Source organism: Lycorma delicatula, chromosome 1 (genome assembly GCF_047948215.1).
Source record: "Lycorma delicatula isolate Av1 chromosome 1, ASM4794821v1, whole genome shotgun sequence".
In the NCBI taxonomy this organism is placed as follows: Eukaryota; Metazoa; Arthropoda; class Insecta; order Hemiptera; family Fulgoridae; genus Lycorma; species Lycorma delicatula.
Window position 1 is genome coordinate 67,627,056 of NC_134455.1, and position 18,247 is coordinate 67,645,302.

Here is an 18,247-nt window from a genome sequence, read left to right on the forward strand (position 1 = left end):
TCCATCATCTGCTCGACCGAAAAAATGTTGAATGAGCAAATCAAAGATCAAAACCATGCGGTTTTGCTTTTTTGACAGTAGGGGTATTGTGCATAAAGAATTTGTTCCTCCAGGACAAACTGTCAACCAAGTGTTTTACAAAAGTGTCCTTGAAGAAAGGCTCAGGAAAAAAGTGATTCGCATGAGACCAGACATTGTAGACAAGTGGATGCTTCATCATGACAATGCCCTGTGTCACACGCCGTTTCCATCAGGGAATTTTTGACCTCAAAACGCATTCCTACGGTTCCTCAACCCCCCTATTCACCTGATTTGAGTCCTTGTGACTTTGTCCTTTTCCGGAAATTGATACATGTCTTAAAAGGATGTCATTTTGAAACTCTGGAGAACATTCAAAAGACTGTGACCGAACAGTTAAAAGCCCTACCAGTTGAAGCCTTCCAGCGCTGCTACCAGGAGTGGGAACAACGACTCTGCCAGTGTATAGCTGCCCAAGGGAACTACTTTGAAGGGGATAATATTATTGTTTGAAAAAATAAAAAGTCAGTCTCATTACTTTTCTCAGACATCTCGTATGTATAGACAGTTCAGTATGTCAAGTAATGAGTTATTCAACGTGATGAAATTTTCTTCAGTATGAGTTCAACTCTTGGTATGGTATGTCATGCTGTGTTTTATTGCACACCATGGTGAAATAATTTTAAGAAGTAATTTAAGTAATTAAGTATTTATAAATTAAAACTTAATTATTTTTATAATTAAGTAAGTATTTCTGTAATATTTCAGTTTACTTTCATTCATTAAAACAATTTGAATTTTAAAATGAATAAAACTCGAGCTTGTAAAATTCCCCAAATATTTTTTTGTTACATTTGCAGAGAATTCATCACAAAGAGTCAATGAAAACCCAGTATTGAATCTGCTGAATACTGCTTTCAAACATTATTTCTGATTGTCCCTTGGGAGACCAAGATAAATTCCTCAGCTCCACATGTAGCATGCATCAAGTGCTACGTTAATCTAACCTAGTGATAAAAAGGAAAAAAAGAGCATTTGCCTTTTGGTGTACCTCTGATTTGGCGAGAGTCTACTAACCATTACGATGACTGCTATTTTTGCTTAACAGATGTTACTGGTTTCAATTCAAACAATAAAAGCAGTATTGCATATCTAATTGTTTGTTCAGCTATAAGACCAGTACTTCATGGTGTTGATTTACTGAATCTGATTACTCCAGCTTCTTGGAAAGAAATTTCTGATTCCCAGAAGGCTCAACTGATGAACCCTCAACTTCAATAGATATTAATTACATTCAAGAAGAATCAAATAATGAACATCACCTCATCTCACAAGCAGAACTAAGCGACCTAATTCATGACTTGCATTTGTCGAAATAACATGCAGAAACAAAACAAAGCCATGTAACAAAACATGATTGATTTTGTTTTGGTGGCATGCTTTGGTTTTGGTGATATATGCACATCTTAAAGAAAAGAATTTATTAAACAAGGATACTAAAATTTCAGTAAGTAGAAATCAAAACAAAAATTTACTGAAATACTTTCGAAGAGATGGTTTAATTTGTTCCTGCCATGATGTCAGGGAGCTAATGTCTGAACTGGACACTGAATATGTTATTCATGATCAGTGTTTATTTATAGACTCATCAAAAAGAAGCTTAAAGGCAGGCAGTGTTGTAAGATTACCCGAATAAGTTTTCTTCTATACCGGTAGCACATGCTGTAGGAATGAAAAAAACATATGAAAGTATGTCAAAAATGTTAAAAGTTACCAAGTATGATGAACACTTCTAAGTATGAAAGCAACAGGGCTTCTATTCAGTCTCCAGAGTGGCTTTACAAAATATATGTGTTTCTTGTGTTTGTGGGATAATAGGTTTAACACTACGCAGTTAAAGACTGGCCAAAAATAAATCAGCTAAATCTAGGAAAGGAAAATGTTGTCAATATTCCCCTTGTCAAAGTAAATCATATTATTTTACCATCTTTACATATAAAACTAGGCTTGATGAAGAATTTTGTAAAAGCATTAGATAAAGACGAAGACGATTTAAATATTTAGCTGAGGTTTTTTCACAACTAAGTGAAGCCTAATTAAAAGAGGAAATATTCATCAGGCTACAAATAGGAAAATTAATTTGTGAAAATATATTTGACAGCAAACTGAATCCTAAAGAACTAGCAGCATGGAAGTCATTCAAAGATATCGTTACTGGTTTTCTTGGAAACAAAAATGCTGAAATCCATGATCATCTTATAAATGAACTCTTAGTGAACTATAAAAATCTGGGCTGCAGAATGTCATTGAAAATTCATTTTTTACATTCTCATTTGGACTTTTTCCCTTTAAACTTGAGTGATATCAGCGACGAACAAGAGAAAGGTTCCACTAAGTTATATTGCAGATAGAACAATGTTATCAAGGCAGATGGGAAGAATATATGATGAATGACTACTACTGGATGATAAAAAGAAAAGACTTCACTGAACACAAAAGGAAAATAAGAATAATGTAATTATTACATTATTTTTGTATTCTGTTATTTAAGAAGTTTCTCAATTTTTAAAGGGTCAACCAAAAATCTGAGTGTGATGAAGAAAACTGATTATATTTAAAGATTCAGCATAGAAAGTACATTCTAATTCATCTACATTTATCTCAGTTCCAAATTATTTATTTCTTCGTTATCAAAAAATAACAACTTAGCCACTAAAACACAGTAACAGAAAAACCTAAAAAAACTAATACAAATAGTAGACTTTTTCAGGATCCTGCATCATCAGTCTGTACACAATTCTACAATTTCATCAAATAAATAACAAAAAGAAATAAAAATTTGAAAATTCAGAAATCCTAAAACTATAATAACAAAATTTTGAATAACAATACAACTTCACTGCCATTCAACTGATCATTTTAATAATGGAAGTAGAGCTGTGTTGTTGCTACAAATTTTGCAGTTGTTAGTGTGTTTAAATTTTTAAGTTTTTATTTCTTTTTTGTTATTTGTTTGATGGAATTACAGAATCGTGTACCAACTGATGACGCGGGATTGCACAAAAGTTGACTATTGGTATTAGTGTTTTTAAGTTTTTCTGTTACTATGTTTTGGTGGTTAAGTAGTTATTTTTTTAATTCAATTAGCACAGTGGTTGATTAGCACAAAATGTTGAATTATTTGAATTTTCAAAAAATTATATTTGTTTTAAATATATTATATTTATTTTGTAAAATTATGTGCTAATATCAATGAAATAATACATAATTATTTATTTTTTGGCTAAATATGATGAAAACTGCAGAAATTTAATTTACTGATGAAACTTAACATACAATATATTTCATAACTTAAGGGCTTTGTTTCATTACTGTGTAGCCAGTAAATTGTTTTTACTGCATCTGTATACATATCCCCCAACTAGAATGACAACCTAGTAATCATGAAGAAAAAATTCTTACCTGATACACTTAAAATTCACTTGATTTTTCCAGTGGATCAATATAAATCCCATGACTAGAATACAGGTAGGAATTAACCATGAGGCAAAGATATGTCCAACTGTTTCCCATCCAAGGAAATCAAATTCCGGAGCACACGTATAAATTAAGGTGTGAAAATCTTTAAATTCTGTCAATTTTGATCGTAGTAAGCTTATTATGTGCGACTGAAAAAGAAACATTAATTTTTTTATTACCTTTGTTTTATAATTTGCGATATTACAAAACACAATTTAAAGCGGATTATTCAAAACTATTTATCAATGTAAATATTTATGAAGTTTATTTATATATGCATGTTATAACATGCATATATAAAGCAGAGCTACTCTATTATTTTAATATAATACCAACAGAAATGTTTATGTCATTGCATAATGAAAACCTCTCTCTCTTTTTCTGTTTAGCCAGAACCACCGTAAAGTATTACTTCAGAGGATGAGTGAGATTGACATGTATGAATGCAAATGAAGTGTAATGTTGTACAGTGTCAGGTCGACCATTCCTGATATGTGTGGTTAATTGAAACCCAACCATCAAAACACCGGTATCCATGATCTAGTATTCAAATCTGTATAAAAGCAACTGCCTTTACTAGGATTTGAACCTTAGAACTCTCAACTTGATTAGAACAGCCTTGTGGGCTGGTCTTAATGAAAACCTGTTTCTCTATATCATAACAATTTACCAAACAGTAATCTATTTGTCTTATGTTTTTATTTTTAATTCTTACAGAACATTTCATTAGTTTAACAACATTTTTTTCTAAAATAGCCAATAAATTTTTGTTAAGTATATTTTCATACGTACGAGACGTTTTCATAATGTAAGTACCATTCATGCACATCCCCCCCCCCCCCAGTGGTCACAATTCACAAAAGCATGTCATTTTTATGTAAAGTGAAGAAATGCTATAAGAAATAGAAAGGTAGAAAAATGGATCAGAGATTTTCATTAAGGATGTGAAAGATTGCATGTTGCAATGTATAACAAGTGGCAGTCTACAGTCAATGATGCTATGATACAATGAACTGAGAACTTTGTAAAAATGGGTTTCACAAAGTTCTCAAAACTGTTGAAAATATTGATTCTTTTCTTGTTTTTTCTGAAATTTCAGAGACTACTCAACTTACAATTGTGACTATTAGACTATTTGACCTATCGAAAGTAGTTCTCCTGCTGGGTGTTGTCTTCACCGATAATGCAAGGCCACACTAATCCCTAAATTCAATAACTCACTTGATCATTTAGCTGAGAAAAAATGGATTATCCTCCACACACTCTAGATTTAAAACCAAATGATTTTCATCTACTTTGTACCTGAAGAGATAATTTTCTGGCCAAACTTTCAAGTCAAGCATAAAAATTAGTACTCATTTAAAATAATTGTCTCTGTAATTGTGGAAGCGGTGAAAAAATAAATCAGTTTATGGTTAACATATGATTGATGAAATTTTTTCTGTCTACTTACTTTCCAAATACATTTTGTACATCCACAGGGATTTTTAAGTTTTATAATTTCCATTAACATTTTTTTTTTAAATCAAAACTCCAATACCTGCATATAGGTAGAATGTATGAAACAGCTTATTTTTCATGTAGGATCATGGACCAGAGAAAACATAAATTTCCCCCAAATTTTAGTCTTGAAATTCCTTTTAATTTCATTAAATCAAAACTTAATGTTTTTTCATAGCTATTCATGATCAACAATAAGTTGTTTGTTGTTTATTTTTTTATTTCTGTTTTAAATTACATTTTTGTAAAACAATTGAAGAAAATGGGCAGGTAGAGCAAAGATCACATACTGATATTCCTTCCAAACTGACATTCCTTTAAATTAATTTTAACATAAATTATAATATGTATTTTTAATTAAAAAGTAGACACTTTTTTATATAATAAATTTAGACTAGATCAGTGAATCTCAAACCTTTTTAGCTCCATGACCCCTAAAAATTAAAAAAAAAAACATATAATAAATATATCATGACCCCCCCCCCACAACCAAAACCCAATGAAACCTAATTAAAACTATTTAGCTGCATTGATAGCGACAGGTACAAACATGCATGTATGAAGTGGAAAAACAAACATGAGCAATTTACAGGTTGCAACTTAATGTGTACGTGCTCCTTGTAATTTGGTCTGCTTGCATAATATTTGCTGTGACAGCATCATGTTCAAACATATATATGATACATTTGAACATGTCATGCTCTCAGCAATATAAAAGAGGCATATGGGATTGCAGAACATCAGTTTAATTGGTTTTTTATTAGTGTGTGGTCAAACACTGCTAACTGTTTTATTTTTTTTTTTCAATTAGATTCTTATGAAAAATGAGGATATCTGCGAAAAACAAAAGGAGCCATCTACATCTAGTGCATCAATTGGTAAAAAGACAAGATTGTACAATGACAGTTATTTAAATTACGGTTTTATCTCATTGAATGGAAAGCCACAGCATGTTGTTTGCTTTCAAGTCTTCTCAGTTGAAAATATGAAGCCATCAAAATTAATTTGATACTTGTAAACAAAACATCCAGATTCAGTGTTTTAATAGGCTTGGAAGAAGCAAAAAAAAATTTTTTAAGAAAATTCAGCAAGTGGGTTCAAGTCGATTTTTTAGTAATCAATTTGATGAATCAAGAGATGCGGCAAACATTTCTCAGTTCTTATGTTCTTTTAGATATGAATGCAATAGGGACAGATCAATCAAAGAAAATAAATTGTTTTGCAAATCAATACCTGTCATGCAACAAGACAATGTCTTTTTGACAACTTTTATGAAGCAACCAAAAACTATAACATAGGCTGGACAAAATGTATTACAGTGTGTCCTGATAGTGCAAAAAGATAACAGGAAAGAACAATGAATTTTTGAAAAAATTAAAAGATCGTCTTATACCAAGAGCAGAATGGACATAATACTTCCTTTCAAGGACAAACAATTTATTCACAAACAATATTTTCAATTTAAATGACTTAAATGTGAAAATAAATTTATTTACAAGGACGTAATAAAAACATTAATGACAGACAAAGTTTATGCTTTCATTACAAAGTTTGATAACTGAATTACTTGCCTTCAAAGTAAAAATTGTAATATGTTTCCACTCACTTCCGATTATATTAAGAAAAATTTCAATGAAGAACTATTATTCACCAGTTAGGACAGCATGAAGATGCATTTGCATGAATTAAAATTCAGTCAGTGGAGTATTTCCCTGAATATAAAAATGATTTCTCAACAACATGGGTACTGAATCAGTTTAGTGAAAACGCTGTTGCAGTTAAAATTGACGACCACCTCATCAAAATGTCTGCCGATAAAATTTTACAACAATGCACATCTGAAGATTTAATTACGTTTTGGCTTGCTCATAGAAGTGAATATGGAAACTCAGTCATAGAAGCATTAAAAATATTAACCCCTTTTGCCACATCTTACCTCTGTGAAAAGGGTTCTTCGTCTATGGTTGTGCTAAAAACTAAATAAGAATTGTCTTATCACTTGAAAACAATTTGATTTTATGTGTTTCTAACATAAATCCCACAGACAGATAAACTTTTAAATAAAAACAAACACAGCCATCTCATTAATTTATTTTCTTTGCACGTGAGATTATAAATGTAAGTAAAATGTTGATAATAAATGATTTTTTCTCATAAATGATTTGATTATTGTTTACATGTAAAGTTTTAGGCTAAATTTTACAACCACCGTGGAGTTCACAACCCCCAGGTTGAGAAACACTGGACTAGAGCAATAATAATGTTCTTCAAATAATAAACCTAACCGTAAAAGACTCATGCTTTAAAATATAAATTAATTTTATTATTCATTTATTAATTCTAACTTTATATCTGTGTTTTAAAATTACTAAATTCAAGATTATGAAATATTTAGTTATCAAACTTAAAAATTAAGAACATTTTCAAATAAATAAAAAATTTTTTATTATACTTTTATATAATTTTATTATCTTTTTTATACAAAGTTCCAAGTTCCAAACCTGATAAAAGTTGTACCAGAAATTGAGTTTATTTCAATAGCATAAATGTAAGCATTAAACATAATACTGCAGAATAATAAAGACCATGTAAATCAATGAATTTATAATTTATTTGTATGTAAAATATACAGATTTTATACTAAAAGTATATTGTGAAAACATTAAAAGTACTACTTTAAACTGTGGCTTTAACACCAGCAAATCAATTCTACTCTCATCCAAAGCAGCATTTTTAAGATAATGAATGAAAAATAGTTTATCTTCATATTCTTTTCGATGAATATAAACAAAAGCCGTGTCATTTCATTGCTAAATAAAGCAATTTGATTGGATTCAGCAGAAATCATCAATACCATTCAAAATAACAAATTCAAGCTGCCAACACTTTCTATATTGCAGCAAACAATTCTTTAAGACTAGCATTCAATTTATTCTGTACAAGTCATAGATATTTACACCAGCAGTTTCTTTAGACTAACTCTGAACATTCAGTCTATTTACTGAATTTTTTCTTAAAATTGTAATGCAAAACTCACAGATTGCAGATTGATCAATATAAATCCGAAATCACTTGATATAATTTTTACATATTTCAGTATTTTGATATATTTATGTCATAAAGGTTAAGTATAAATATTTCTTTATCTACCTGTAAAAATCTATCCAAATAATAAATAAAAAATAAGGATGTTTGGTACGAAGGGCCATGAACTTCAACAACCGACATTTGGAAAAATACTACAGAAAATAATGAACTGCATTCAATTTGGCCATTTTTAATCATATTGCTTCAAATAAAAATGTAACATAATGTGGGGCTTATTATGCATTAGCCCACAGGTGGCCCCATTATCAGATAACACCAAGGATGTGTTGGCACACCGACTCTAACATCAACATATCACTGTAATCATAAAGAATTTAGCAGTTCAGACTTAGAGCCAACCAAGTGACATTGTAGAAGGGATCAAAGGTAAGGAAAAGGATGGAATGGAATAAGAATATAGATGCAACTACCCATCATCAGGTTATTTACCACATTCACCATAACAGTTAATTTCCTTGCTGCTTCTAAGGAAAACTATCTGGATTCACAGCCCCTCATTCATTACAACTGTTCAAGTTCCTTGTATTTTTTAACATAAAGTAATAAGGTTATGAGAAAATTCTAGATTTTGGTTTAAAATTGCAAAATATTGTTCAGTAATTGCATACATTATTCAGTTCTTTTATAACTAAGATATTTTTTGGAACAGATATGATTAATAACTTCAAAAATTTTAAGAAGTTAATCTTCATTTGTAATCATACACAATGAATGTGGGGAAAAATATTAACTTAACAAAATACAAAAATAATTTTCTACCTTTCCTTTACTTGGAAATATAATTGCATTAAATATCTCTGGCATAAATCAAACATAGTCAAAAATCACATTAAAAAAAAAGAAAATAATTCAAATATTCTTCCATAAAATATTCTTCAATGACTTTTAACAATAAAAATTTACATTTCTCTGAAAGATGTTAAACATTTTAATTTTAAGAGAAAAAGACCCTTAAATTTTCTAATGAATGAAAAAAAGAAATTTAATGAACAAAAAATAATTACTATTAAAATTAACCTCATTCATTAATGCAAACTGAAATCTGTAATGTTAAAAAAACCTGCTCTTCCCATCTGATCTGTATATAGGAGTATCAGGTGTTCACTTTTCTTTTTCTAAGTTAAATTAAACTTTAAATGAAACTTCTGCTTATTATGTAGTTTATCATTCTACAAAGGCTACCACATAATAAAAAAATAATAATTCATGTGGTATCTAGCTATGATTTGGGCACTACAGAAAATTTCACGTGGAAGTGCTGTAAAAGAAATCTTTAATTTAAATATAATAGAATTAAGGCCTACAGAAGGACTATAAAAAGATATAGAAAAAAAAAGACCTGATAGAGAAAACAGAGAGAGAAAGTTTTTTAAGAAGAATAAAGAAACGATGGAGTTAAGTGGAGATCCATAATCAGCAATACATAAAGAATATATAAATATATAGATATATATATTTCAAAGACTCATAAATTGTTAATGTGGAATGTTCTTAGTGAAATCACAAAATACCAGATTGAAGTTCCTGGAGGATGTGGGGATTTCCTTAATAAACATTACTTTTTTCATAACCCTAGAAGTGATTCAATATCCAAAAAACTTTTGCAATAACTTTATGAACTGTCTGGATGTATGCACAGTTGCGTCATCTTGGTGAATCCCAGAAATTTTGTTCTCAGTTACCTCTTCCATGAACTGATGAATGATTGCACAACAACAAGCTGAATTTATTGTTTCTGCAAAAAATATTATGCCAGCTATTCTTCTTAATATCCTGGTCTTCTGGTTATGTAGAGGTGAGTTGTTGGCAGACCATAAACGTGAGTTCCGTACATTCCACTTTTTCTTAATAAATTGAACCTTACCTCACTGATATAGAAAATATAGTCCACAATATTGTTAGAATTGTCTGCTAGAAACCATTCACAGTACTGAATTTGTTTTCCGCAGTCTGCTGTCAATAACTTTTAAACCATTTTCACTTTGTATAGGATGAGACTGAGCTTCTTACAAACTGCCTTGTGTGCAGTTGCAACACCAGCGTTTTTCTGTTGGCCCAACTTTTGCATGGAATTATTATGTTGCATATCAGCTGATGTGTCTTCAGAAGTTTTCAGAGTGCCATTGGTCTACCACTTTGCTCTTGGTCCTTTACCAATCCTAATCCTGTCTTCTTAAATTTCTCAAGTAGTACTCTTATACTATGTCGATTAGGAATCAGAGTACCTGAAAATCTAGCAGAAAACTGATCTTTCACTGTTTCTGAGTACTCAACATATTCACTAAGGAAGTACTCGACAAGAGATATTTGCTGTTCTAAAGTTAATAACATTCTGAGCACACATGGAAAGACAGTCTTAATCATTTTCCTTGATCCAAAACCTCACTACATCCTTAACTCCACCACCATGGTAAAATAAATATCTTTTAGACCCCTCTTTAATTTCAGGAAGAAGTTAAAATCGCAAATCCATTGAGAGTTATACAAAAATCATATCAAATCTAGCAAGGGTAAAATGAATTTAAATTTCAACTTCACGAAAATCTAAGCAAAAGCAAGCAGTATGTCTGACCATGCAGTATCGTGTAAGATATTGGCTTGGTGAAATTCTTTAACAAAACACAAAAAATAAAACATTTTCTCAAGTGTTTTAATCCCTCTTTGTATTGTGCACGTTTCATGGTCATCCAGTTTCACAGAAACAACTTTGTCACAGAAACTTGTCAATTAATGTGAGGTTCATCCCTAATATATTATTTATAAACTCCTGATGCACAAAATTTTAATGCTTACTCAACATAAAAGTTCAATCAACAGTTTCAGTAAAACAAATAGCTTATGAAAATAATATTATTACAAAAATAATATCATTAGGATTCACCTTTTCAGCTATAAAATTCAATTATTGCATATTATTTTAAAGACACTGACTTAGTAGGCACACTCAACTTCACAGCAAGGGTTATTAACAAAGAATAAATGAATGGAATTCAACCATATTTAACATATTTTTACTGGGAAAGAGCAAGATGGCAGCATGTGCTGCTCTGTATAATATTTGCTTCGTTATAAAATGCTGTGATTTACAATATAGAAATAGTTTTTATTTTAAAATACCATTCCTTACACTACGTCTTCTCAACAAACTACTGCTGAACTTATTTAGATTTTCTGAAATATAACATATATTAAATAATTTTATTAATTCATGCATCTATTTTGTGTTTATTAGTCATTTAACAGCTACTTTCTATATTTAATTACTAACATATAAAATAAAGCAAAAGCAATTCATTATAATAGCAAAAACTTACATCCTGATTTGCTGTAAAAACTCTTGTTTTTAAGATTAGTGTAAGGACAGAAGTCAACATAAAAACACAAAATCCACGCGATATATAATTTAGTCTTCGGTGAAGAACAGGATCAACAAACAGAAGAGTCAGTAAACATGAAAGTAACAGACATGTAAAAAGAGATGTAAGTAGAAGCTCATTGCCAAACATGGCTGCCAAAGTATGAACAACTCCAAGCTGAAATAAAAGAAAATAAAACAGTTATAGTAAAACTTAATAATTATAATTTATATAATTAATTTTGGACTCCAATTACAACAAAATTTAAACATATGAGGGCCGTTCAGAAAGTTCTCAGCCGGACACAGAGACAGCACAAATACATGACTAAGACATTTCTCAAGTATGATCCTTTACATGGCATGCTGGGAAGTTTTAGACACATATGTTTTAGTTGCTTGTTGTGGCAATGGAGTAAAGAAACAAACAAGTTTTGACATTTTCAGAAAAAATGATAAAGTGAAGTTTGATGTTATAAAGTACTTTGTTTTAAAATATTTAACATCAACGGATATACAAAAAGAGTTAAATTCCACTTTAAAGAATTCTTCCCCTTTGTTTTTGATGGTAAAAAAGTGGGTTGCTAATTTTAAATGTGGTCATACATCCATTTAAGATTATGAACCTCCAGGTCACACAAAAACTGCTACGACTGATGAAATTATTATAAAAATCGACAATGTAGTATTAAATGTTAGCCGACTGAAGGTAAGTAAGCTTGTTCACACTGCAAACATCTAGAGAGACTGTGACCTGTACATTTTACAAATGTTTTGGATATGAAAAAGCTTTCTGCTTAATGGATGCCACGTTTGTTTACAGTTGACAAAAATTGCTTTTAACTGAACACTTCTTCAGAGTGTTTAGACTTATTTAAATACAACTCCAATGAGTTTCTTCAATGTTTTATAACAGTAAATGATACATGAATTTACCATTAAATGCCAGAGACCAAATAGCTGTTCAAACAGTAGATGGGAAAATGTGAAAGTGCACCAAAGACAGTAAAAATTGTTCCAACTGCAGAAACAATTATGGCTGCAGTTGTTTGAGATTCTCATGTTATGGTGCTCATAAACTACCTCAAAACAAGCATCACTGGGAAGTATTACATAACTGTAATGTATGGCTGAAAGGTTTATTTGGTTAAGTGTCCCCATCTGGCCAAAAAGAAAGTGCTCTTTAACTGTAATAATACATCTACAAACACAACTTGGATCACTGCTGCCAAACTCCATGATTTAAGCTTCAAAGTGTTTTCACATGCACCAGATTTAGCTCCCACCAATTGCTCTTCCTAAACCTGAAGGAATGGCTCATTGAATGAAGATTCACTTCAAATGATAAGATCAAAACTAAGACAAAAGCTTATTTTGCAGAGTTGGACAAACTGCATTCTAGTGAGTGTATTAAAATGTTGGAAAGTCATTCGTCAAAATTTAACAAATTGTAAAGTTTGAAAAATATTAATACGTACTTTTTTTGAAATTCTTTTGAAAAATCTTGTGTTTTCTTTCTCACTGAGAACTTTCCAAATGGCCTTCAAATAATGAACTTCACATTAAAATTCACATAAACTTTTTTTTTACATGTTAAAATTTACACCTTTTATAATTTTTTTAATTTTTATTTTTTTTGTATTTTGAATGCTGTTTATATATTTATTACACAAAGAGTTACCTTACAGAATAATCATCTAATCTCATAAATAAATATAAGATTCTACTGAATAGCACAAAATAACTAGTAATTCTTTGTTAGTTCATTAGAACTTAGCAAGAAAAATGATAAAACAAACTATCCTTCTTTATAAAATTCGGTGATTATTTATCTTCTCATTGTTAGTAGACTATTTATAATTCAATATTTACTATGAAGATAAACAGGCAGTAGCATAAGTTTTATTCTTTTTAAATGGATAAACCAAAGTTATTATCATCTGAAAACTCTATTATCACCCATAAAGAAAAGGATTGCATTACAGATTTACTAAATTAAGTATTTAACTATACTTGAAACACCAACCACATAAAAAAAAAATTGAAGAAAAAAATAAAAAGTACAAAGAAGAATGTCGCTGCTTGAAAGTTTGTATAACAAAAGTAACAATTTTTTGCTGCTGAACTGAATGATTCACCTGTCACTTTTAAAATTACACAGTCATTCTTAATAATAATGAATATACAGTAAGGATTACTACAAAAAGTAAGGATTAAAGTGGTTTTCTGTTACCTTCAACATTGATCAGAAGCAAGAACAGCACTATGTTATGCATAACCTTATCAAAATGCAGGCGATAATCAGCTTTACAAGTGACAGATTAATTTTGTTTATTACAGTGAAGAAACATAGTATATACATCATTACTATAAGAGAAAGCATCTGATGAATACCTTTTGTACTCACTAGTTTTATATGGGTCAAAGCCGATAGGAAACATTACCACATATACTATAAAGCCACAAATTAATACAAATCTTCTGAGAGAAACTATGCAAATTGCCTCAACTCTGCAGCTGAAGCCTTTACCTCTAGTCAATTTACTTTTTATACGTGAAAGCAGAAGGATATCTCATTAATTTTATTAAGCAGCAAAAAATTATAGTGTATTATATGCTCTAGGATTCTTTTGTTTCGACAACTTTTTTTCTAAGCAACTAAATCTTGGTTCAAGTGTTAATTAATTTAGAACAAATACGCTGATTTCCATTGATAATGTTGTTTTAAACCTTATCAATTTTACAACAATTTTTTAAATCATTAAGATGTCAAAAAATAAGCTTGTCAGATATTATAAGGTAATCCCAGTGGTTACCAACATTTTCACTTTAAAATAAATATACATTTATATTACACGCATAATAGAAATAAATAGTTAACAATTAAAATGTCTTAATTCTGACAAAGGGGTATAAAAATGTTTCACGTATTGCTGCAGTTAGCAGTAGGAGACAGTTTTATTTCTCCTGCACCTGCAGAAAATGAGTTCTATCATAAAAATTTACTATGTACAATGATAATATGCAAGAAAGACATCCCGTGTCAGTGAACTCAGCCTTGCCCTGACTCAGCTGGTGTAAGAAAAAGAAGAATAATCTGCAAAGCCTAGATTCACTGGATAGTGAATCTAGGCTTATCTTCATCTTACAATTATTAGTCAGGCAACTGCCTACAGACACCACATGCAACTCCCTCTGCAAAGAATGCATTAAACCCTCCAAAAACTAGGGCCCCATCAAGCACATTTCTATTAGACCATACGGCACTAGCACCAAAAAGCCTTCACTGGATGGGCTGCATCAAGAAAAGGATACAAATATCTTGCTATCTCCCAAGGAATAACCCAACCAAAACATTTCAAAACCCAACTCTACAAAGGATTGAAACACAATCCCCAACTCCACCTATCTTAAAATAATAGCTGCCACAAAAAATTAAATACTTACCACATAATTAGAAAGATCTAGTAGCAAGAGACTGACATCCAAGCTCTGCGATACACAGGGTGATAATAAAATGTACCCTAATAATTTTAAGTTTCATTTCATACTATGATAATACAAATGCAGATAAATTTTCACCACTCCCATTATGATCTGAAGCAGTTATAATGCACTGTTTCACCTAAAAATCAGTATATTAATTTTTTTGTTTTACACTATCTGATAGTCTTTCTTGAGCAACATGCAGCAACAGTTAGTGTGAGGTACAAGAAGCACCACTGTCAGAATTGCTTTCTCTGAGACATGATGTTTCCAAATATCCATCTTTGTGTTTAACAGAAAGATGTAACTTGTAAAGCTGAACATAATCTAGATATCAGTGGGTTTAAAAAGCGGATATGCAAATGATTATTTGACTTAATGAAAAAAAAACAACAGCACACCATTTCTCTTCTTTTTTTTTTCTAGTAAGCCTGAAGAGAGCTTGTTAATCTTGAGAATGGCTATGTTACTTTCAGAGAGATTTGTGACTTACAGTATGTCACCTGTGACCTTTGTGGTCATGAAATTCACACATAGATGTCCATAATGAAACAAAGAGAAATCAGTTAGAATGGATCAATTCGATTTTAATTTAATTGCTCAATAAAAAAAAAGAAATAAGTTACCTTTTAAATTAATTTTGAATTTTCAAGTGAATTCTCTTTAGAAACTATACATTGTAAATGGAAATAGTTATTGTATACAAATTAAAACTTACAGCTTGTCCTAATAAGATGATTAGGGCAGAGAATCGGCTGATCACAGTCAAATTGAACATTATAAAAATTATTAATGTTTGTGTCACAAGAACAAACTGTGAAAACTGCCACAACATTAAACACAACCATGAAGTAGCTGATACCAAGAAGACCTATTGTAAAAAAAGAACAGAAACAAATGATTAAATATTTAATAAATTAAACTATTTCTCAGATGAACTCTTTAAAAAAAAATTATTTCACCTTTTAAGTGTTTACATTTTAAAATCATCGTGTTTATTATCCTGGTTAAATTATTTTTTACTATTTAAATATGGAAACATGTTATTGTTATTGTGCTGGGAGAAATTTATTACACTATTATTTTTCAAAAATTTCCATATAAAAAACTTTATAAATAGGTTGCACATATACTAATAAATTTATATTTCAACCAAACAGTTGGTTGGAACTTAGATTGCATCACAATTATGTTAAAAAATAAAACTCTCAACAAAAGTTTTCAACTTTGAAAAAATCAAAAAATCAATACCTCTACATTTTTTAAACGTGCATACTTCACAAAAGTTTTAAATTTTACAAAACACAGTATATTGTAAACATAAAAATTCAAATTTATAAAAAATTGAGTGCAGACTAATAATTTATATTCAAATCATTTTTCTGACTAAACATAACTTTATTTCATAATGAATTTATCTTCAAATAAATGAATTCAAAGTTACCACCCTTATTTAACTACTTTCAAATCTAATTTGATATTTATCTTTAAAATACAAAAAAATATTCTTGCTAAACCTGTTCAATTTTCAACTAACTATTTACTGGTTATTAATCAATTTCATTCTAGGAGGGTTAAAACACTGCAAAGTGGGTTTCATCAATGATAAGCAAATTTCATTGCAAGAAATTTCATGCAATTAGAAATGGCCATAACTTTATTGACAGATATTTAAAAATGAAAGCAATAATTTTTTAAAAGACTATTGAATGATATATAGTAAATTTTGCACGAGATGACTCACCATCATTATATCTCTGTATATCAGCTCAAAACTGAATTATTTATTTCATTACATAACAGCAAACAGTAGACATAGTCCTATGTCAGACAAAAGGTCAAAAACCTATCATGAATTAACAAATGCTGAAAAAAGACTTAAATAACTGCCTAACCCTAAACTTAAAACTAAAATGTAATTTAAAGATAAATTTCACGGTTAATCTAACTTTTACAACCCTAAAATAGCAATTCTTTAAATTTAATTAAATAAGGATCATTAGAAAAAAGATAACTCCTACCATTATGATTAATAAATACCATTACAATTATGAGTAAGCAAACACGTGCCCAGATTCCAATACTAACAACTCTAAAATAACATTTTAGTCACACATAACATATTACTAGGGTACTGTAAAACCTAAAATAATCCTTCATTAAGTTTAGTTCTATCTTCTTTAGGTTTTAATTTAAGGAATAAACTTTTACTACCTCTGTTTTGCAATTATTAATATAATCTCAATTTGTATATTAACATCCTGAGTATTTATTAAAGAGAAAAATAAATCAAACAAATGTTAGGTTACTGTATTAACAACTATAATTTTATTAAATACTGTGTGCATAATAATAAATAATATATATATATATATATATATATATATATATATATTTATGTATTTTTTGAGAAGATGTGTGATGTATATTACAGCTGGTAGCCCTTCCAATAATGAAAGGACCACTGAGATAAATGTGCAGTCACACAGAGACTATTTCAAAGGATATTACAATTGGAAGCTATATTTTTTTATATTTTCTCATCACACTTTTTAAACAAATCTAACTCTTATTACAGTTTAATGTTCATACAAGGACAGTCCAAAATGTACGAGGGTTATTTTTTTCAAGGTCTGATCGGTTGGGAAATAAAAACCCGTGCAAAAATCGGATGAACCTTTGCGCATGTGTTGCACAGCGTCTCTAGTACGGCCTTCAATCACGCCGCATCACTTCGTTTACTTTTGAAAACGCAGCTAGCACGTAAACATGTCTACAACAATAGCATCTCCTGCCAAGTGTGAAGTGTGTGCGGTAATTCGATTTCTTCAGGCTGAGGGGTGTAATGCAGCTGAAAGTCATTGACGAATAAGTAATGTGTACAGTGAAACTTCAATGAGTGACAGCAAAGTGCGACAATGGTGCAGGAACTTTAAAGCAGGACGTACAGATGTTCATGATGCAGGCAGTCAGGGAAGGAAGCAAGTGTCAACCGATGATCTTGTTGAACGAGTGGATGAGGCGATTTGAGAAAATCGTCAGTTCACATTTCTGTATTGCGTGATTTGTTTCCTGAAATTTTAACGTCAGCTCTCTACACCATTGTGAGTGAGAGAGTTCAGTACCGCAAACTGTGTGCTAGATGGGTTCCCAAGATGCTGTCCAACCATCACAAAACAATGAGAATGGACGCCTCCCTAATGTTTCTCCAGCACTACCACAATGAAGGAGAAGATTTTTTGAACAAAATTGTCACAGGGG

At 30.4% G+C, this 18,247-nt stretch overlaps 1 protein-coding gene across 1 annotated transcript in view; it reads right to left on the reverse strand.

Annotated features, from left to right (window-relative positions):
- The window catches only part of LOC142319187 (protein C-mannosyl-transferase DPY19L1), a 60,666-nt gene that overhangs the window by 15,036 nt on the left and 27,383 nt on the right, over nucleotides 1-18,247 (reverse strand). The window contains exons 7-9 of the mRNA XM_075356180.1: nucleotides 15,705-15,857; nucleotides 11,460-11,678; nucleotides 3,481-3,686 (exon numbers count right to left, since the gene is read on the reverse strand). Of these exons, the coding sequence (XP_075212295.1) occupies nucleotides 3,481-3,686; nucleotides 11,460-11,678; nucleotides 15,705-15,857 (578 nt within the window). The remainder of the gene's footprint in view (nucleotides 1-3,480; nucleotides 3,687-11,459; nucleotides 11,679-15,704; nucleotides 15,858-18,247) is intronic.